The sequence below is a fragment of the Myotis myotis genome, unplaced genomic scaffold, assembly GCF_014108235.1.
Source record: "Myotis myotis isolate mMyoMyo1 unplaced genomic scaffold, mMyoMyo1.p scaffold_m19_p_3, whole genome shotgun sequence".
Taxonomy (NCBI): Eukaryota; Metazoa; Chordata; class Mammalia; order Chiroptera; family Vespertilionidae; genus Myotis; species Myotis myotis.
Window position 1 is genome coordinate 108,750,522 of NW_023416335.1, and position 22,551 is coordinate 108,773,072.

A 22,551-nucleotide genomic window follows, 5' to 3' on the forward strand; every position below is an offset into this window, starting at 1 on the left:
CCTAATTTCATGATACTACTGGCCCTGGACCCCATATGCTGAGGAGTCACTGCCAACCCAACAAGCACTTGGCATTGCAGAGGAGATGGTGTGGAGGTGTCAGTTGTCCTTCACTGAGGCACACAGTGGGCTATTACACCAGTGATCCATCCCTGACCCCAGAGATTCAAAGTCACACTCTGGGTGGGCCAGGGTGTTGGTGCGTTTAAAGCCCTCAGATCATTCCAGCACACAGCCTGGTAGGTTATTTGGTCCCCAGGTTTGAGAGTCACTAGGGCAGGGGTTTGTGTTAACCCTCCAGACTCTCTTTTCCTCTTGGCAGTGGCCTGCAGCCAGGCCCAGAGCACAGGCTGGTGTCGGGAGGCTTGCTGGCCAGGGAGTAACTGGGGACATGAAGACTAAAACACCTTTCCTGTGCCAGGCAGTGATGCCCAGCGTGCTGGCAGCTCCCCCTCTCCACTCGCTGAGCCCGAGTCACAGATCTCAGCACATGCTGCCAGGAGCTCTGGAAAATGCTCTCCTGGCCCCACAAGAAAACATCACTTGTGCATTTCTCATGAACGAGGACATGAAACAAATCTGCCTGGAGAGTGGCAGGCACAGACGCCTGCAGCCAGGTCCCAGCGGGCTCCACCTGGCCCTCTCTGTGGGCCAAGGACAGCTAAGCGTCAGCCCTACCCCTGGGTGGGACCTGAGGTTGACTTTGGTCTGATCCTAAACTTGGCATCAAGGTCAGTCCTGAGGATGAGCCATGAGGCAGGGCCTTCTTAGCAGCTCTAGGCTGTCAGGGGGGACGGGCCCAGCTTGCCTGCCCTCTCCCTATACTGGGAGGAAACTGAGGCACCAACAGGGGAGGGGCATGTCCAGAGCCTTCCATCAGCCATACTGCCCTGGACAATCGCTCTGCAATTAGCTAGATGCCTGGCCAGTGGTAAAGCTAAAAGTAGGAAACCTGCAGATACCATGTAAAATCTGCCTTCCTGGAAGGCCAGGGACCAGGAGAGACACTTTGGCTTGTAAAAATATTTGGAAAGTAACTCAGACAAATGCTTTACAGAAGGGAAGAGAGAAGAGCAATGAGACCAGAGCCAGAATTTCTCCTGGGGTTGTGTCCCTTTGTCATGGCAGACGCCACCCATTCGTGCAGCTGGGACACTCTCTTCAAAGGAAGAACAGCTCAGGCCCACACCATGTTTGCGGAGCTGTCTTTGATGTGTCCATCCCTGGGTCAAAGAGGAGAAGCCCACCTTGATCTGAAATGAACCAGCTGTGTCACACTTGGTTATGAGGAAGAGTTAATATCACATACAAGTCTAGACTCTTCAGCAAGTTCCAGAAGAGCTTTTAGGAGATGGCTTTGCCTTTGTCCTCATTGTAGTCTCCATGCGTCACTTCTGGGAGACAGACACCACAGCGGGTAAGTCTGCCTGCAGGTTACAGCTGGGCAGGCACAGCCACCTTCCCACCTTCCCAGGGTCAGACCACACAGGGCCCGACCCTGGAAACCTTTGTTCTTAGGGCTGGAGACAAATGAGAGTGCACACAGGGGGAGGGTGCATTTGGAGGAGATAAATATTAAGAGATGAATCACCGCAGAGGGGACAACTTTTTCTAACATTATCCTCCCAACTTCTCCAACTTTCTCTAGTTAATATTATAGTTCTTTTACAACTTTAAAATAGGATGAAGAAAAACTGGTGTGCTCTAGGAGAAAGGCATCAGGATCTGTGTTCTGGGCACCCAGCCCCGCTTGGTTACTATTAGATGGATGGGAAGTGACGGATGCCCTGGAGAAACCGAATGTATGGGTTAGAGGAGGGTGAGGCAAAATTATCCTTTTATTTCAACCTGTCCTGACGAAAACCCTTCTCCGATAAAGCATTGCTAAGTATCTGATGATGGACTTAGCGGACCTCAGACTGTGAAGGTCATCCCAGTGAGTGGCCTGGCCTAGGCGGTGACCTCATCCAACCCATGTAAGCTCCACAAAGTCACCTGCCCAAAGTTCTGGGAACAGAGAGTGGTGCCAAGTTCGATTTTCCTTGGGAAGACATCAGCTTCACTGATGTTTACTAATGGCCCACCCAGCACCTGGGCTGTCCTGATGGTCCACGGGTGGCCCCTGCCAAATACTCCCTGGCTGCTTCGGGAGGACTGGCCCAGCCCAGGGCTCCCTGCTTCTGCACACTCCCTGGAGGCCCGCCACCTCTATTTTTAAGACTTCCCGTTCCCTGTCCTCCTCTCTCCTTCACTCCTGGTCCTGTTTCTTTTCTTTTAGTTCTTTGCTGTTACTGCTCTCCATGGGACTGTTTACTAGCCTCTTACATTCCATGCAGGAGAAGGGCTATGTGGGAAAGTAACAAAGCCTGAAAATAAATGGTTACTATTTATTCATTTCCTAGAGTAAAGCTATCTTTAGATTACAACCCAGAACTGAAAAATATAAACAATGAAAACTATTCAGAGTACTGGAAGGTGTTTATATTTGGGGTTTCCACACAAGTGAGTGTATCTTTCAACCTTCATAAACCTCACTGTTCTTACAATATATTTCTGACTATGTCAATTTGGCTTAAAAAAACTTATTGATTCTATTTTTGGCATTTTTGTTTTTAGAGCTCAAGAAAAACAAACATGATGCCACAAAGTAAATGAGAAAATATTTTTATATTCTGGAGGTTGAAAGTTGATTTTCTAATAACATACTGGTCAGCAGCATGGGATATCCTCTGATAGAATCACAAAGTCCATTTACTATCTGATCCTGGCCCAATTCTTTATGCTCTCCAAGCCAAGTTCCTCATCGGTGGTCAGCCCAGCTCTGGGGTCACAGGGAGCTCTGGGAAATCTAACGAGTTGCCCTTCACTCCCGTGCTCTCAGGAAATCAAGGGCCATTGTTACCTACGGAGCTTCGTTTCTTTAGTATCTGTTGTGTCCTCATGGTTGCTGAACTTCCCTTTCTAGCCTCTATTTAAAAATTAAGATGTTTTTAAAATAAGGAATGGACACACAAGGCAGGAAATACAGACAATACAAAAGTGAAAGTCTTGTATTCCGTAAGTCTCCTTCCCACCTCTATCCCCTCTTGAGAGGCACCATGATAACCAGATTCCAAAGATGCCCCACAGTGTGTGTGTGTATGGTTTAAAATAGCACTTAACATATGTCTGTTATGTAATTGCTTCTCTCTTTACTGCCACAGGCAGAGAGCTGCTTACACTGTGCACCTTGCCTGCTTCTCTTATGCTGATGATAGAGTCTCCACTGAGGCACTTTTAGACCAGCCCCCTTCCTCTCTATAGCTGCTTTCAGAGCATTTATCAAACTAGTTGCCTATTGGTGGACGTTTAGATGGCTCTAATCCCTTGCTATTACCACAGTGAACACCACTTGTAACATGGACAAGTGTAGAATCCCAAGTGGAACTGCTGGGTTGAAGAGCATGTGATTGTGAAATTTGATAGTTAATACTCAACTGCCCTCCATAAACTATGCATCAATGAACACCCTCTACTGCACAAGACACCTTTTCCTGCAGCCTTGACAACAGAGCCTGATGGTTGCCAAAACAAAACAAAACAAAAAAACCCAAGTTTCTCAGTACAGTTTTAATATGCATTTCACTTATTGTGCCTAAAGTGCAGCATCTCTTTATGTTTCCAGTGCCCGAGTCATTTGACCTCCTTTCTGGGGACTGTCCACTGCCCTGCTCAGCATTTCACCAGGCCTTCCTTTTACTGGTTCGGAGGAGCTCTTTAGGGGAGGAGCCCTTTGTGACATGGGCTGCAAGTATTTCTCCCTCTTTGCCCTTGTATTTTTCTTTTTTAAATTAAAATTTGCCAAGAATAAATGGGGTATATTTATGTAAGTGAATTGATGAAGCTTGCTTTTTATGAGTTGGGGTCTACAAAGTAGGCCTTCTCTCCTCCAAGATTACAAATATAACTGAACATGTTTTTATCTATTTTTGTGGTTTTACTTTTTACATTAGAATTTATGTTCATATAGGACTGAGATCCAATTGTATTTTTTTCCAGCGGGTTACTCAGCCGTCCCAACACAGCTTACTGAGTGCTCCATCTCTCCCATGAAGATATGGGATGTCACCTTATATTCCAAATTTCTATTTTAAAGCCTGTTTTATCCTAGGTAGTGGTCCTTTTTGAGCCTTTCAGAATTTCTGACTTGGAGTCCATTTCCTCACTGATCTTTATTAAGCACACATTTTGTCTTTAGCCTTAAATACTCTTCAGAAGCCATGCTTCAAGCCCTACAGGGAGCACACTCTCCCACCAAGTTTCCCACAGAAACATCACTGAGGAGCCAATCCTGTCCTCCCACACCCTGCAGAGGAGAAGTGGGAAGAAGTGATCAGAGGCAGGACCCTTTAGCATCCAGCGATCTGCAGTCCTGGCCCACACCAGTTCCTAGAAGACTTAAGAGTGCAAGCCCTCAGGCTTCCATTTGCTCAGGGGAAAGGGCAATTTCATCAGTGTTGCTAAATAATAGGAAAAAAAAACAACGCTGATGATACTGTTGGCCACCGGACACAGCTCCTGGCCCTGCACAGCACAAAGGCTCCGGGGCAGCCCAGGCAGCCCAGACCGGAATCCCCAACAATGTGTACTGTTCCTGTCCGTAAGCTCCTTTAGTCATCCCCTCCTCCCAGAGGCCCTAGGAGGGGCTTTGGGGAGGCACCGGTGTCAGTTCCAGGGAACACAGCAAAGGCAGCTCAGGTTAGCTCACTGTGCAGAATTCTAGGGGCACAAGTTCCCATCTGCACTCCAGCCCTTATCTCTGAGACCACACCTCCCGCCGGCTGGTGATTAAACCTTCGCACCTCCCAGGTAGAGCTGCCTCAATGGGTCCAGTACTATATTTATTCATTTCCTTCCAAAAACCCTGCTGCTCATTCTGTTTCCCCATTTTGTTCAAATATCATCAAGCACCAAACTGACCATGTTTGTATTTGTCGTTGTTTGTGTTTTACATTCGAATTTATTTCCATGTAGGACTGAGATCCAATTGTACTGGGAGATGTGCCCAACTGGAGGTCTTTGCAAACTACTGCTCCTACTGTGTGTTACACTCTTCCCCCTGCTGGCCCTCAGGCCCTCAGCCAACTTTGGGACGCATCTGTGGGCCTGGAGAGGTCAGCATTGGCCACAGTAAAGTGCAAAGGGAGCAGCCTCTGTGCGGAGAAGCCAAGCTAATGCCCTGAGAGATTTTCCAAGTGTCTTTAAGACTATTTAGTGACATTATGAGAGCTATGACTCATTAGGCAATAGGTTAGTGGCATCATCGCTCCATTATAATGTATGGAACCAATGTCCTATATACTTCCCACCCAGACATCACCTGGCGCCTAGCTGTACGGCACAGCAGGTTCTCTTCAAGGGAGGTGACGGGCCTTTGTGGGACTGAACTGCTCCCAACCCAGTCGCACCACCTGTCCTGGGACACCTACCCATTTCGCTTTCCCCGCCATACGCGCCCTATATCACCTGCCCGGCCCCATATCCACATCTCCCCTGCCCTCGCCCCCCCCCCCCCGCCCCCCTCCCACCCTACCTCCCACACTCCAGCTGCCCTTCCCCCAACCTCCCGCCCGTCCCGCATCCCACCTACCCGACCCCACCCGCCCTCTCTGTCTCCGGCTCACCTGTAGGCCCAGGGCGACACGCTGCGGAGCGGGGTGGGCGGCCGGAAGCGGCGGTCGGGCCGGCCCCCCGGGCAGCTGGCATTGCGCGCCTGCTCACGCGGGCCCAGCTGCAGCGTGTGCTGGAAGGCGCCGAGCACGCCGGCCGCCAGCCGCCCGTACAGCTGCTCCAGGAGCTCCTCGGGCCGGTCCGCGCAGCCCCGCGCCGGCCGCCGGCTGCTCCTCAGGGCGCCCGCCCGGCCCGGCGACAGCACCAACGCCAGCAGCACGCCGGTGGCCAGCGTCCGGACCTGCGGGACAGGCCGCTCAGAGCCGCGTCCGCGCCCGAGGATGGGCGCCGAGCACACCGGCCCCCGCGCGCCCCGCGTCCCTGCCCCGCGCCCCGCGCGCCCCGTGCCGCCCCCGCCCCCGCCCCCGCCCCGCGCCCCTCGCGCCCGACCTCGAGCCGGACCCCGAGCCTGCAGCGGGGGCACGTGCGGCGTGCGCGTGTGCGTGTGCCGGCCGGGCTGCTGCGCCGCGGGTTGCGAGTGCCTGTGAGCCAGCGGTCCCCGCGCCATCGCCACCTCTCTCCCGCCGCCCGCGCGCGCGGCCCGTATCCCGACTTTGCCCGGGCGGGATCCCGGTGGCTCCTCCTCGATGTCCGGCGTGCGGGTCCCAGGGACGAACCGGGCATGGGAAGCCTGCCGCCGGTGGCGCGTACTCACCAGTGCCCCCATGTCCCCGGAGATGCTGTTGGGATCGGCACGCCGAGCCGTGTCGGGACCGCGGGCCGGGACTGGGCCGGGGCTCGAGGAGGGGCCGTGGCCGGAGATGGCGCCGCCCCCGCCGCCGAGTGTGCGGCTCAGAGGGGCCAACCTCGCCTGTCAGGGGGACGGACTGTGCTCAGGCCGAAAAGACGTCTCCAGGGACAAGCTCACCGTGATCACAGCAGGCCACCTGGGGAAAGCGAGCCCAACAGCCCTAGAAGGATTCTCTTCTGCAGGATGACTTCCTCCTCTTAGACTCCACTGTTCAGAGATACAGTACAGATTTTAAAATGACTTCAGTAGGGCGAGAGGAGGCAGTTTCTCCTTTCTCCTAAACACCCAGAAAATGATCCTTCTTCGTCTATATCAACTCTGAAATCAAAGCACTAAAATCTTCTCTCAACTTGTATTTTTACGGCTGTAAGTGAGTGTCACTTGGTTTGTCCCAGGGTTGGGGATTCCTACGTCATGATAACTAAATTGTAAGTGCAAGCTATTATGTTAAATCTCATATCCTGTGAATAAATTAAAGGAAATATACTTAAATTGTACGTGTTATATTTCAAGAATACAAAAAAACCCCGCTCATTTGTTCATTCCACAAATCAACGCTTCATCCTTTTTAGGTGGCAGGCTCATAAATATGGTCATTGTACAACAGTAATACTTTGAAAATAAAAACAAAAGATCGATATCTGCTGAAACGTTTTCAAACGTGTGGAAAATACTTGTCATGGCTCTAGGAATCGTTGGTGTTTGACTACCTTGTAAACCATTAGTTAAACTACATTTCAGCTATGCAGTGTAGAAAAGCAACGCTTTTATATGCCTTGAATATTCTATAACTGAAGGGTTTAGGAATTATGTTATTTACTGCTAAAAATCCCACTGAAATCTCCAGTTTAAGTGATTTACAGCTCTTGGTGGGTAAACATTTCTTTTGAGGTTATAAAACACCTTTTTCTGAAGAGTAAATTGTTAATGTTCTTTTTTCAAAATATTTTTATTGATTTCAGAGAGGCAGGGAGAAGGAGAGAGAGATAGAAACATCAATGATGAGAGAGAATCATTGATTGGCTGCCTCCTGCACACCCCACACTGAGGATGGAGCCCGAAAGGTGGATATCCGTGACCTACTGGTTCATAGGTCAACACTCAACCCCTGAGCCATGTAGACAGGGCTGTTAATGTTTTTTGTTTCCTTTCTGGTAAAATGGAAATAGAGATACCAATACTCAAATGATGCCTATTTTTTATTTGATAAAAAATGTAGGAGTCCTTTAGGAGAGAGAATATATAACATGTTTCATAAGAATACTCAGTATGTCTCATTACGATATCCTTTCATATGTGAGGTGATACAGTGCCAGACTATTCTGTATATTACTCAACAAAATGCCTGCCACTGTCTGTTAACATGGAAAGTTCTCTGTCCTCCTTTCATTACCTTGGAAATGGGAAGGAAAATATTTTTGAAAGATGGCAAACATAAAGTTCATCTTTGTAAGTCTAAACAGTTGAGAAAATGTCTTATAAACAGGTGCAAAGTGTTTTAGTTGTCAATTGTGGTCAGTTCTCCCCTATCTGAACATATTTACGAATATGTGAAATCAGCATGTTAATAATTAAATCCAAATTTGAGACATACAAGTGAGAAAAAGGCAACAAAATACTCAAAACCAAGCTTGTCACACTCACTTAGAAACAAATCCTCACGGTGTTTTCTACTGAAGATGTCATCACCCTCGCAGTCACATAGACTTGATTTGTCATCTTCAGTTCCTGTTCACCCTCTGGTCACTCAGCTGCCCCAGTACCAGGCACAGGTGGGACTGCTTATCATGGTCTGAACTGTGGAAAGATATTTTAGGCCCATAACCCCAAAAGGCAATGTGTTGACTACCTTTACACTTAACTGCTTGGGTTACCGATATACATATCGACCCCGACTTCTCCATCTTTTAAATGACTATCAGGTTTTCCCACCATAGTTCTCGTTATTGCTGTCATCTTGGTTAGCACCTGGACCTGCCACTATTCCTGTTCTGCCTTCCTGGCACCTGTAACACCCACACGGATGATTCATTCAGGCCCTGGCCTCTGCATGACCAGATGTGCTCCAGTTGTTTTCTCTCTCTTTACATCTCAACTATCAAATCATATGGTCAGACTCCAGACACTGTCATCACCAATGATGGCCCTATATGCAAACATTTGGTCTCAAATATCCTGTTCCCTGATACGATCCCTTCCTATCCATAGCATTCCACTACCATCACCCTCTATCACATCACTATTTTACTTTCTTAACTGCACTTAACCATATCTAAAGAGCTTTTAAAAATATAATCATTGCCTTTCTTCTGACCAGAATTTAAGCTCTTTGAGGACAGGGTCTTTTTCTGTTGAGTCAATGTTGTCTCCCCAGAGACTTGCACATACTAGATGTTAGTGCATTTGTTGACTGCCACCCCTGTTGGATCATCATCGATCTTGGGAGCATAATCGATTTTGGTTTTCCTTCTCCTGCACCAGCAGTAGAGTGCATCCTGTAGTGATAATGTTACATAAGGTGAAGGGGTCCATCCTCTCTAGTGAGGGGTTCGTGATGAGCCACATCTTCTGACAGCACATCATTGTGATTCCTCCAGTGGGTCTCAACCTTCCTAATGCCGCGACCCTTTAATACAGTTCCTCATGTTGTGGTGACCCCCAACCATAAAGTTATTTTTGTTGCTGCTTCATAACTGTAATTTTGCTACTGTTATGAATCGTAATGTAAATATCTGATATGCAGGATGTATTTAGGTGACCTCTGTGAAAGGGTCGTTCGACACCCACGCCCAAAGGGGTCGTGACCCCCAGGTTGAGAACCGCTGCTCTACACGGTGTCGATCAGCCAGACACCCTGATAAGGAGAAACGCAGGCAGGCCTGGCCTTCACTCCACACCCTACGCAACAAACTAGAAATGTGTTCTTAGAGCTGTCACTGCTCAGTGCTATGGGTACTCGCACCTGCAGAAAAGAACAATGGGGTCATGGCATGGTATTTTACTGTATTTTGTACTGCCTCCAAAACATATTGCTTTTTTTCTTTTTCTTTTATTTTTTATTGTAGACATTATTTTAGATGTCCCCCATTTTCCCCCCTTTGCCCACCTCCACTCAGACCCAGCTCCCCTCTCCCTCAGGCAGTCACCACACTGTTGTCTGTGTCCATGAGCTATGCATGTTCTTTAGATAATCTCTTCATCTTTTTCATCCAGTCTGCCCCATCTACCTCCCCTCTGATATCAGTCAGTTAGTACCAATGTATTCAGACCTCTGGTTCTATTTTGTTCATCAGTTTATTTTGTTCATTGGATTCCACATATAAGTGAGATCATATGGTATTTGTCTTTCTCTGACTGTTTTTTTTTTTTTCCTTAGCATATTAATCTCCAGGTCCATCCATGCTGTCACAAAAGGTTAAGAGTTCCTTTCTTTTTACAGCCGCATAGTATTGTATTGTGTAAATGTACCACAGTTTTTTTTATCCACTCATCTACTGATGGGCACTTGGGCTGTTTCCAGATCTTAGCTATTGTACGTTGTGCTGCTATGGACATAGGGGTGCATACATTCTTTCTGATTGGTGTTTTGGGTTTCTTAGGATATATGCCTCAAAGTGGGATCACAGGGTCAACTGGCCATTCTATATTTAACTTTTTGAGGAAACTCCATACTGTTTTTCATAATGGCTCCACCAGTCTGCATTCCCACCAGCAGTGTACTAGAGTTCCCTTTTCTTCACATCCTCACCAACACTTGTCATTTCTGACAGGTGTGAGGTGATACCTCATTGCTGTTTTAATTTTCATCTCTCTGATAATCAGTGACTTTGAGCATTTTTTCCCATGTCTCGTGGCCATCTGTATGTCTACTTTAGAGAAGTGTCTGTTTAGGTCCTTTGCCCAATTTTTAACTGGATTGTTGTCTTCCTTTTGTTAAGTTGTATAAGTTCCTTATATATTTTGGATATTAACTCTTTATCAGATGTATCATTGCCAAATATGTTCTCCCATACAGTGGGCTCCCTTTTCATTTTGTTGATGGTTTCTTTTGTTGTGCAGAAGCTTCTTATTTTGATGTAGTCCCATTTGTTTATTTTCTCCTTAGATTCCTTTGCCCTAGGACAGTGGTCAGCAAACTGCGACTCGCGAGCCACATGCAGCTCTTTGGCCCCTTGAGTGTGGCTCTTCCACAAAATACCACGTACAGTGCGGTTGAAACTTCGTGGCCCATGCGCAGAAGTCGGTATTTTGTGGAAGAGCCACACTCAAGGGGTCAAAGAGCCGCATGTGGCTCATGAGCCGCAGTTTGCTGAGCCGCAGTTTGCTGACCACTGCCCTAGGAGATGTATCCGTTAGCATATTGCTATGAGAGATGTCTGAGATTTTGCTGCCTATGGTTTTTTTTCTAGGAATTTTATGGTTTTATGACTTACACTTAGGTCTTTTAACCATTTTGAGTTTATTCTTGTGTATGGTGGTCTAGTTTCATATTTTTGCATGTATCTGTCCAATTTTTCTAACACCATTTATTGAAGAGACTGTCTTGACTCCATTGTATGCTCTTGCCTCCTTTGACAAATATTAATTGAGCATCATGGCTTGAGTCAATTTCTGGGTTCTCAATTCTGTTCCATTGATATATATGTCTGTTTTTGTGCCTTTACCATGCTGTTTTGAGTACACTTGCTTTGTAGTATAACTTGATATCCAGTGTTGTGATTCCTCCAACTTTGTTCTTCTTCCTCAGGATTGCTGTGGTGAGTTAGGGTCTTTTTTGGTTTCATATACATTTTTGGCATATTTGTTCTAGATCTGTGAAATATGCTGTTGGTATTTTAATAGGGATTGTATTGAATCCGTAGAGTGCTTTGGGTCTTATGGACATTTTAATGATGCTGATTCTACCAATCCATGAGCACTTCTTTATAAATTCCTCTATCTCTTTTTTCAATGTCCTGGAGTTTTCTGAGTACAGGTTTTTTACCTCCTTGGTTAAGTTTATTCCTAAGTATCTTAATTTTTTGTTGCAATGGTAAAAGTGATTATATGTTTAGTTTCTATTTCTGAGAATTCATTATTGGTATATAAAAATGCCATCAATTTTGGGGTGTTAATTTTGTATCTTGCTACCTTGCTGAATTCATTTATTAAATCTAGTCATTTTTTGATGGAGTTTTCAGGGTTTTCTATGTACAATATCATGTCATTTGTGAATAATGAGAGATTTACATCCTCCCTTCCAAATTGGAATGACATTTATTTTTTTCTTCTTGTCTGATTGCTATGGCTAGGACTTCCACTACTATGTTGAATAAGAGTGGTGAAATTCCTGTCTTGTTCCTGTTCTTAGGGGAAATGGTTTTAGTTTTTGTCCATTGAGTATGATGTAGGCTGTTGATTTGTCCTGTGTGGCCTTTATTATGTTGAGATATGTTCCCTGTATTCCCACTTTGCTGAGAGGATTTATAAAAAAATGGGTATTGGATTTTATTGAACAATTTTTCTTCATCTTTTGATATGATCATGTAATTTTTGTCTTTCAATTCGTTTATGTGATGTTTCACGTTTATTGATTTGCAAATATTGTCCCTGGAATAAATCCCCACTTGGTCATGGTGTATGATCTTTTAATATATTACTGGATCTGATTTGCTAATATTTTGTTGAGGATTTTAGCATCTATGCTCATCAGGGATATGGGACTGTAATTTTCTTTCTTTTAGTGTCTCTGTCTGGTTTTGGAATTAGGATAATGCTGGCTTCATAAAAATAGCTTGGAAGTGTTCCTTTCCCTTAAATTTTTTTTTTGAATAGTTTGAGGAGGATAGGTGTTAGTTCTATGAATGTTTTGTAAAATTCTCCTGTAAGTCCATCTGGTCCATGACTTTTGTTGGCTAGAAATTTTTAAATTACTGCTTCAATTTCATTAGTTATTATTGGCCTACTCAGGTTTTCTGATTCTTCCTGATTGAGTTTTGGGAAATTGTATGTTTCTAGGAATTTGTCCATTTCACCCAGGTTGTTGAGTTTGTTGACATATAGTTGTTCATAGTATTTGCTTACAGTCCTTTGTATTGCTTTGGTGTCCATTTTGTTATATTGCTTCTTCCATTTCTGATTTTATTTATTGAGGTCCTCTCTCTTTGTTTCTTGATGAATCTGGTTAGGGGTTCATCAATCTTGTTTATCTTTTCAAAGAGCCAGCTCTTGGATTTATTGATCTTTTGTACTGTTGTTTTACTCTGCCATTTCTACTCTCAACTTTATTATTTCCTTCCATCTACTTCTTCTGGGCTTTTCTTGCTGTTCTCTTTCTAATTCACCTAATTGTAGGGTTAGGTAGTTTATTAGTCCTTTTTCTTGTTTCTTGAGGTAGGCCTGTAGTGCTATAAACTTCCTTCTCGGGACTGCTTTTGCTGTGTCCCAGAGGTTTTGGGTGGTTGTGTATTCATTTTCATTTGTTTCCAGGAAGTTTTTGATTTCTTGATTGATCTCATTGATAACCCGTTCATTGTTTAATAACATGCTATTTAGCCTCCATGTATTTGAGTATTTTTGAGTGTTTTTATTATAGTTGATTTCTAATTTCATGCCATTGTGATCTGAGAAGATGCTTGGTATTATATCAATCTTCTTGAATTTATATAGACTTGTTTTGTGCCCTAACATGTGGTCTATCTTTGTGAATGTTCCATGTGCACTTGAGAAGAATGTATATTCTGCTGCTTTGGGGTGAAATGTTCTGTAAATATTGCTTAGCTCCATCTGATGTAGTATGTCATTTAAGGCCTCTATTTCCTTATTAATTTTTGTCTGGAAAATCTATCCAGTGATGTCAGTGGGGTGTTAAAGTCCCCCACTATGACTGTATTACTGTCAATCTCTCCCTTAAAGTCCATCAGGAGTTTTTTTTAATGTATTTAGTTGCTCCTATACTGGGTGCATATATGTTTACAAGGGTTAAATTTTATTATTGAATCATTCCCTTTAGTATTATGAAGGGGCCTTCTTTGTCTCATGTTTTGTTTTGAAGTCTATTTTGTCTGCTATGAGTATTGCTACTCCAACTTTTTTTTCATTTCCATTTGCATGGAATACATTTTTCTATCCCTTCACTCAGTCTGTGTGTGTCTTTTGTTCTGAGGTGGGTCTCTGGTAGAAAGCATATACCAGTATATGGGTCATGTTTTCTTATCCATTCAGTCACCCTATGTCTTTTGATTGGAGCATTCAGTCCATTTACATTTAAGGTATTTATTTATTGCCATTTTTATTTTCTTTAGGCCTATGGTCTCTCTCCTTTTCTTCTTCTTAAAGAGGTCCCTTTAACATTTCTTTTTTTTAATTAATTAAATCTTTATTGTTCAGATTATTACAGTTGTTCCTCTTTTTTCCCCCATAACTCCCCTCCACCCAGTTCCCACACCACCCTCCTCCCTCACTCCCCATCCACTATCCTCATCCATAGGTGCACGATTTTTGTCCAGTCTCTTCCCGCATCCCCCTCACCCCTTCCTCCCCCAAGAATAGTCAGTCCACTCCCTTTCTATGCCCCTGATTCTATTATAATTGCCAGTTCATTCTGTTCATCAGATTATTCACTTGATTTTCAGATTCACTTGTTGATAGATGTGTATTTATTGTTCATAATTTGTATCTTTACCTTTTACTTCTTCAAGGATATCTTTCAGCATTTCATATTGTACTGGTTTGGTGGTGATGAACTCCTTTAGCTTTTTCTTGTCTGTGAAGCCCTTTATCTGACCTTCAATTCTGAATGATAGCTTTGCTGGATAAAGTAATCTTGGTTGTAGGTTCTTGGCATTCATCACTTTGAATATTTCTTGCCACTCTCTTCTGGCCTGCAAAGTTTCTGTTGAGAAGTCAGCTGACAGTCGTATGAGTACTCCCTTGTAGGTAACTGACTTTTTTCTCTTGCTGCTTTTAAGATTCTCTCTTTGTCTTTTGCTCTTGGCATTTTAATTATGATGTGTCTTGGTGTGTTCCTCTTTGGATTCCTTTTGTTTGGGGTTCTCTGTGCTTCCTGGACTTGTAAGTCTATTTCTTTCACCAGGTAGGGGAAGTTTTCTGTCATTATTTCTTCAAATAGGTTTTCAATATCTTGCTCTCTCTCTTCTTCTGGCACCCCTATAATTCGGATGTTGGTACACTTGAAGCTGTCCCAGAGGCTCCTTACACTATCTTCGTATTTTCAGATTCTTTTTTCATTTTGCTTTTCCGGTTGGGTATTTTTTGCTTCTTCGTATTTCAAATCGTTGACTTGATTCTTGCGATCCTCTAGTCTGCTGTTGGGATTCTGTATTATATTCTTTATTTCAGTCAGTGTATGCTTAATTTCTAGTTGGTTCTTTATCACAACCTCGAGGGTCTCATTAGATTTCTTGTAGGTCTCATTAAGTTTATCAGCAGTTTCTAGAAAATCCTTGAAAAACCTTAAAAGTGTGGTTTTGAACTCTATATCCAGTAGTTTGCTTTCCTCCATTTCTGTCATTTGTGTATTTTTTCTTTGTCTCCGCATTTTTTATGCTTCCCTGTGTTGATAAAGTGGTTTTCTGTGCTGAGTGTCCTCTAGGGCCCAGTGGTTCAGCCTCCCCAATTACCTGAGGAGGACACTCTTGGTGCACCCCCTTGTGGTCTTTGTGCACAGTCTTGTTGTAGTTAAGCCTTGATTGTTGTTGGTATCACTGGGAGGAATTGACCTCCAGGCCAATTGGCTGTGAGAATCAGCTGTATCTGCAGTGGGAGAACTTCTGTGCTGGAGACACCCCTCTGGGGCAGGACTTGCTTCATTGGGGATTTGGTGCTCACTGAGTTTGCCCCCTGAGTGTGTCCTTTATGATTCCTCGGAGCTTCAAACTGGATGGTCCCACTCTGACCTCTAGGTACATTGGCTCCTGGATCTCTAGGGAGGTGCTAATCTAGCCTCTGCCTTAGGCTATCCAGCAAAAGCCTCTCTGCAGGGCTTGGGTGGGACGGGTCCCATGGGATCAACTGGGCGGGGTTAGCAGTTATGGCTGCTCCTAGAGGCTCCGCCTTTCAATGTCCTGGTAATCACTGCAAGACCCTCCGAGAGAAAGCTGCCCTCGAGTTCCGACCGATGCCAGACAGTCCCACTTTTCCCGTATGAGTCTGGGTCCCCAAATACTCGCCCGGAACTGGAGCTCAGAGCCTGAGACTCCCTCCTGATTGAAATTGACAACCACGCCCTCAGCCGCCAGCCCACTCCACATGCACCTCCGCACCTTAGTATTTTACTTCCGCACTGCGCCTCCTCTGAGTCCTGGTATGCTTTTCTCTTTCCTTCTAGTTGTAGAATTTCCACTCAGCCAGCCTTCCTGTGGTTCTGGATGATGTCCGTTCTGTCTTTTAGTTGTATTTTTGAAGTGGTTCTTTGAGGCAGCAAACTCTGGTGTTTACCTATGCCACCATCTTTGATCATCCCATTTCCAGGAAGTTTTTAATTTCTTCTTTAATCTCTTTGGTAACCCAATCATTGTTTAATAGCATGCTATTAACATTTGCCATTTTAATTATGATGCGTCTATGTGTGGGTCTCTTTGAGTTCATCCCGATTGGGACTTTCTGTGCCTCCTGAAATTGTGTGATATTTTTCTTCACCAGGTTGGGGATTTTTTCTGTCATTATTGCTTTATTTTATTAATTTTTTAAAAAATATATATTTTTGTTCTAGAAGAATCCAAAGGCAACAAAATCTCAGACATATGCCGAAGCAATTTCTTCACTGATACAGCTCCTAGGGCACTTGAAACGAAAGAGAAAATGAACAAATGGGACTACATCAAAATAAAAAGCTTCTGCACAGCAAAAGAAACCATCAACAAAACAACAAGAAAACCCACTGTGTGGGAAAACATATATGCCAATGTCATATCTGATAAGGGCCTAATCTCCAAAATTTATAGGGAACTCATACAACTTAACAAAAGGAAGATAAACAATCCAATCAAAAAATGGGCAAAGGATCTAAATAGACACCTTTCAAAAGAGGACATTCAGAAAGCCAAGAGACATATGAAAACATGCTCAAAGTCACTAATCATCCGAGAGATGCAAATCAAAACAACAATGAGGTACCATCTCACACCTGTCAGACTGGCTATCATCAACAAATCAACAAACGACAAGTGCTGGAGAGGATGTGGAGAAAAAGGAACACTTGTGCACTGCTGGTGGGAATGCAGACTGGTGCAGCCACTATGGAAGACAGTATGGAGTTTCCTTAAAAAACTGAAAATGGAACTCCCATTTGACCCTGTGATCCCACTTCTAGGAATATATCCCAAGAAACCAGAAACACCAATCAGAAAGGATATATGCACCCCTATGTTCATAGCAGCACAATTCACCATAGCTAAGATCTGGAAACGGCCTAAGTGCCCATCAGTAGATGAATGGATTAGAAAACTGTGGTACATCTACACGATGGAATACTATGCTGCTCTAAAAAGGAAGGAACTCTTACCATTTGCAACGTCATGGATGGAACTGGAGAGCATTATGCTAAGTGAAATAAGCCAGTCAATGAAGGAAAAATACCACATGATCTCACTCATTCATGGATAATAGAGACCATTATAAACTTTTGAACAATAATAGATACAGAGGCAGAGCTGCCTCAAACAGATTGTCAAACTGCAGCAGGAAGGCCGGGGAGGGTTGCGGGGCAGGAGGTAGGGGGGTAAGAGATCAACTAAAGGACTTGTATGCATGCATATAAGCATAACCAGTGGACATAAGACATTGGGGGATAGGGGAGGCTAGGGGACTGTCTAGGGCGGGGGGATAAAATGGACACATATGTAATACCATTTGTAATACTTTAAGCAATAAAATATATATATATATATATATATATATATATATATATATATATATATATTTGTTGATTTTAGAGGAGAGGGAGCAAGAGATAGAAATATCAATGATGAGAGAGAATCATTGACTGGCTGCCTCCTGCACTTCCCCTACTGGGGATTGAGCCCACAACCCAGGCATGTGCCCTTGACTGGAATGGAACCAATTGGCCCTACAGTCTACAGGCCAGCGCTCTATCCACTGACCCAAACCAGTGAGGGCTGTCACAGATTCTCTGTTCCTTGCTCATCCTCTTCCCCTTCTGGTATTCCTATAATGTGGATGTTGTTACATTTATGTTGTTACGTTTATTTGCTTCTTTGTATTAGATAGTACTGCTATGCCTCCCAGTCTTTGTGGGATAGCCTTATGTAGAAAGTGTCTCCAGGGGTCCAGTGGTGTAGTTTCATTGTTCACCTAAGCTGGATGCTCTAGAAATGCCCCTGTGTGCATTGTTTTAGCTCTCTGTTGTACTTGGGACTTGATTGTGGATGTCCCATGTGTGGGAGGCATCTCCCCTTTGACTTGCTGCCATTGAAGTTCAATTCCATTGCCATCATACCATCTGTCTAATGGTTGGGGACTCCTTAGCCCAGAGGGTGGTGGGTCTGCCTTGAGTCTCACACCTTGATTGACTTTGTTCTGAGCTGTACTTCCCCTACAGAGCTGGTCCCACAGGTGTCAGTTGCAGGTGCGTGGGGTCCTGCTTGCTTTTGCCTTGCTGAGCAGTCTAGGATGGTGTCTGCAATGGGGAATCAAATTGCTGTTTCTGACTAATTAGATCAGGTAAAGACTCAAATCCTACAGAGACCCACCCCTGCCTGCAGACTGATTTGGTTCAGTCTGGAGTAGCCTCAAGCAATCATTTACAGGTGGGGTGAGAGGTTTTCCAACAGGGTGGGACAATTGCTTCTGCCTGGAGGTTAATTGTTATTCTCAGTGTCTTAATAGGCCTCAGAATCTCCAAAGGGTGGGGCAAGGAATTTTCCATTAGGATGGGTCAACTGTCTTCCCCCCAGGCAAAAATGACAGGATAGCAAAGGTTTGCCTGAGAAAGATAACTTCCACAGTGTGAGGGAATGACTCAGCACAGGAAACAAGGGTTTCTGCCTTCTGAGCTCTAATACGTGATCCCCCAATCCTGGCTTATGTTTATAGCGCTCCAGTCCACTCTGCCCTCCCTCTCCCGGACCCCAAGGTGACTGGCTGCACTCAGAATGTTGTGTGTGGGCCCTTTAATTGGGTGCCTACATTCTTAGCCATCCCTCCCTGGCAGAAAGCAAACCCTGCTGTTTTTCACAGCCAGATATTATGTGCTCTCCTGGGGGGGGCCCAGCTTTGGAATTAGACACCAAAGTTCTTAGTGACAACCTCCCACAGCTGAGATATCTCTCTGCAACTTTAGCTGCTGTCTGTGGGGGCCCTACCTGCCCTTCCACAACTCCACCCTTCCTACAGTGACTACGTGGTCTCCACTTTCCATCCCTGGTTATCAAGGCTCTCTCCAGCTAGTCCTCAGTTCATTTTTCAGGGTGGTTCATCTGTATTTTAGGTGTAATTCTAGTTTAGTCCTGGGAGCATGTTTGGGAGCTTCCACTTACTCTGGTGCCATTTTTAATAACCCCTCTTGGATTTTTTGGAATAGTTTGAAGAATACAGGTATTAATTTCTTCTTTGAATGTTTGGTAAACTCCCCTGTGAAGCCATCTGGACCAGGCTTTTGCTTGCTGGGAGTTTTTATTATTGTTATTATTATTATTATTGTTATTATTGTTATTATTATTATTGTTATTATTATTATTATTATTATTAGTATTATTACTGTTTCATCCACAATCAAGTCCCAAGTACAACAGAGAGCTAAAACAATGCACACAGGGGCATTTCTATTGATAGGTACTTGTTTATTGCCATTTTAAATTCTGTATTACTGTAACAATCAGTTGTTATTGGCCTATTCATTTTTTTCTGATTTTTCCTGATTCAGTTTTGGGAGATTATATTTTTCTAGGAATTTCCCCATTTCATCCACATTGTCTAGCTTATTGGCATATAGTTGTTCACAGTTTTGCCTTACAATTTGTTGTATTTCTGTGGTGGTCATTATTATATTGCCTCTTTCATTTCTGATATTATTTATTTGGGTCATCTCTCTTTGTTTCTTGATGAGTCTGGTTTGGGGCTCATCAATCTTGTTTATCTTTTCAAAGAGCCAACTCTTGGATTTATTGATCTTTTGTGCTGTTTTTTAGTTTTTATGTCATTTATTTCTGCAATAATCTTTATTATTTACTTCTGTTTACTAACTCTGGGCTTTTTTGTTGTTCTCTTTCTAATTCTTATAGTTGTAGAGTTAAATAGTTTATTATTAATTTTTCTTGTTTTTTTGAGGTAGGCATATAGTGCTATAAATTTCCCTCTCAGGACTGCTTTCACTGTGTCCCATAGAATTGAGGTTGTAGGTTCATTTTCATTTGTTTCCAGAAAGTTTTGATTTCTTTCTTGATCTGATTGGTAACCAATTCATTGTTTAATAACATGCTATTTAGCATCCATGTATTTGAGTGTTTTTACTGTAGTTGATTTCTAATTCATTCCATTGTGATCTGAGAAGGTGCTTGATATGATTTCAGACTTCTTGAACTTGAAGAGACTTGTTTTATGTCCTAACATGTCTACCTTTGTGAATGACCCATGTGCACTTAAGAAGAATGTATATTCTGCAACTTTGGGGTGAAATGTTCTATAAATGTCAATTAAATTAATCTGATCCAGTGTGTCATTTAGAGTCACTGTTTCCTTTTTGTGTGGAAGATCTATCCAGTGAAGTCCGTGGGATGTTAATGTCACCTACTATGACTGTATTGTTGTCAATCTCTCCCTTAAAGTTCTCTAGAAATTTTTCATATGTTTAGGTGCTCCTGTATGGGATGCATATATGTTTACCACGGTTATGTCCTCTTGTTGGATTGATCCCTTTAGTATTATGTAGTATCTTTTTTATCTCTTGTGATGGCCTTCATTTTTGTCAGAGATGAGTATTGCCACACCAGCTTTTTTAAACTTTCCATTTGCATGGAAAAATTTTTTCCATCCCTTCACTATCATCCTATGTGAGTCTTTTATTCTGAGGTGGGTCTCTTGTAGATAGCACATACATGGGTCTTGTTTTTGTATCCATTCAGCTACCCTATGTCTTTTGTTTGGAGCATTTAACCCACTTTACATTTAAGGTTATTATTGATAGGTACTTGTTTATTGCCATTTTAAATTCTGTATGTCTGGGTTTCTCTCTCTGTTTCTTCTTCTCATTACAGCAGTCCCCTTAGCACTTCTTGCAGTGCTGGTTTGGTGGTGATAAAATCCTTTAGTCATTTTTTGTCTGGGAAGCTCTTTATTTCACCATCTATTTTGAATGATAGCCTTGCTGGATATAGTAATCTTGGGTTTCGGATCCTTGCTTTTCATTACCTTAAATATTCCATGCCATTCCTTTCTGGTCTGTAGAGTTTCTGATGAGAAACCAGCAGACAATCTTAAGGGAGCTCCTTTGTAGGAACAAATTGCTTTTCTCTTGCTGCCTTTAAGATTCTCTCTTTGCCTTTAATTTTTGCCATTTTAATTATGCTGTGTCTGGGCATGGGCCTGTTTGGGTTCTTCTTGCTTGGGAATCTCTGTGCCTCCTGGACTTTTGTGACTTTTTCCTTCACCAGGTTAGAAAATTTTTCTGCCATTATGTCTTCAAACCCATTCTCTATCCCTTGCTCACTTTCTTCTCCTCTGGCACACCTATTATGCAGATATTGTTATGTTTCATGTTGTCCCATAGCTCCTGTAAGCTGTCCTCCTGCTTTTAAATTGTTTTTTTCTTTTTAGTTCTCTGACTAAATTATTTTTTTTACTCTGTCTTCTAATTCACTGATCTGATCCTTGGTTTTCCCTAATCTGCTGTGTATTCCTTCCAGTGTGTTCTTTATTAGTGTTATGTCATTCGTTATTTCCAGCTGGTCTTTTTTCATAGGTACATCTTTTTTTTTTTTTTCTATTGAGCATCTTTGCTACCATTATTCTAAACTCTATATCTTGTAAATATCCTATGTCAATTTCATTTAGCTGTTCTGGAGTATTCTGTTGTTCTTTCTTTTGGGGGTTGTTTTTTGTTTCCCCATTTTAGCTGCCTGTTTGGGTTTGTGTCTATGTATTAGATAGATCTGCTATGCCTTCCAATATCTACTTCAGGACAGTGTCAGATGCTATTTATTACTGGCCCTGAGTCCCCTGTTTGGAGCTATCAACAATTCACAGCTTGTGGCTCCTCTGATGGGGCTGGGTGCCTTTGGAAAGGACCAAGATGTGCACCAGGCTCTGCTTTTCCTAGCCCCATACCCAGAAGGAGATCAGGCAAGGACTCAAATCCTCCAGAGATCCACCTCTGCCGCCAGCACTCTGATTATTCTGAGTCTTAATTTGTTTCATGCTATTGACCATAGGTGGGACGTGAGATCTTCCAATAGGGTGAGGAAATTGCCTTCCCCCCAGGCAAAACTGCCTGGATAGAAAAAGTTCCATGGAGAAAGATGTCCTCTGCAGCATGAGAGAATGAATCAGCACAGGAAACCAGGGTGGCTGCCCTCCAAGCTCCAACCTCAGAGTCCCCAAGCCTGGACTCTCCACACACAGCTCCATTCTACTTTGCCCTCCCTCTGTCAGAGCCTAAGGTGAGTGGCTGCACATAACATTTTGTGTGTTGGCCCTTTTAGAGGATGCCTGCTTTTCACAGCCAGATGTTCTGTGAGCTTCTTTCTCAGTTCTGGATCTCTGGGCTGGGGAGCTGAGCTTGGGGGTTAGAACTCAGAGTTCTCAGTGGGAACTCCCCCCAGATGAGCTATGCCTCCAACTTTCAACTGCTGTCTGTGGGAGCCCTGCCTGCCCTTTCACATCTTCGCAACTCCTACCAGTCTTCACTTTCCATCCTTGGTTATCAGGGTTCTCTCCAGCTAGTCCTCAGATGATGTTTTAGGGTTAATTTTATTTATTTATTTATTTATTTATTTATTTTAAAAATATATTTTATTGATTTTTTACAGAGAGGAAGGGAGAGGGATAGAGAGTTAGAAACATCGATCAACTGCCTCCTGCACATCCCCCACTGGGGATGTGCCTGCAACCGAGGTACATGCCCTTGACCAGAATCG

General features: G+C 43.6%; 1 protein-coding gene across 2 annotated transcripts in view; it reads right to left on the bottom strand.

The window, feature by feature from the left end:
- The window catches only part of IL17D (interleukin 17D), a 44,347-nt gene extending 37,710 nt beyond the window's left edge, over positions 1 to 6,637 (bottom strand). Inside the window, exons 1-2 of one of the 2 annotated variants that reach the window (XM_036299520.1) lie at positions 6,365 to 6,637; positions 5,664 to 5,950 (exon numbers count right to left, since the gene is read on the bottom strand). In XM_036299520.1, the coding sequence (XP_036155413.1) occupies positions 5,664 to 5,950; positions 6,365 to 6,376 (299 nt within the window). In that variant the 5' untranslated portion in view covers positions 6,377 to 6,637. Of the gene's footprint in view, positions 1 to 5,663; positions 5,951 to 6,099 lie in introns of both variants that reach the window. The other variant, XM_036299519.1, reaches the window with a different exon arrangement.
- Positions 6,638 to 22,551: the final 15,914 nt, after the last annotated feature.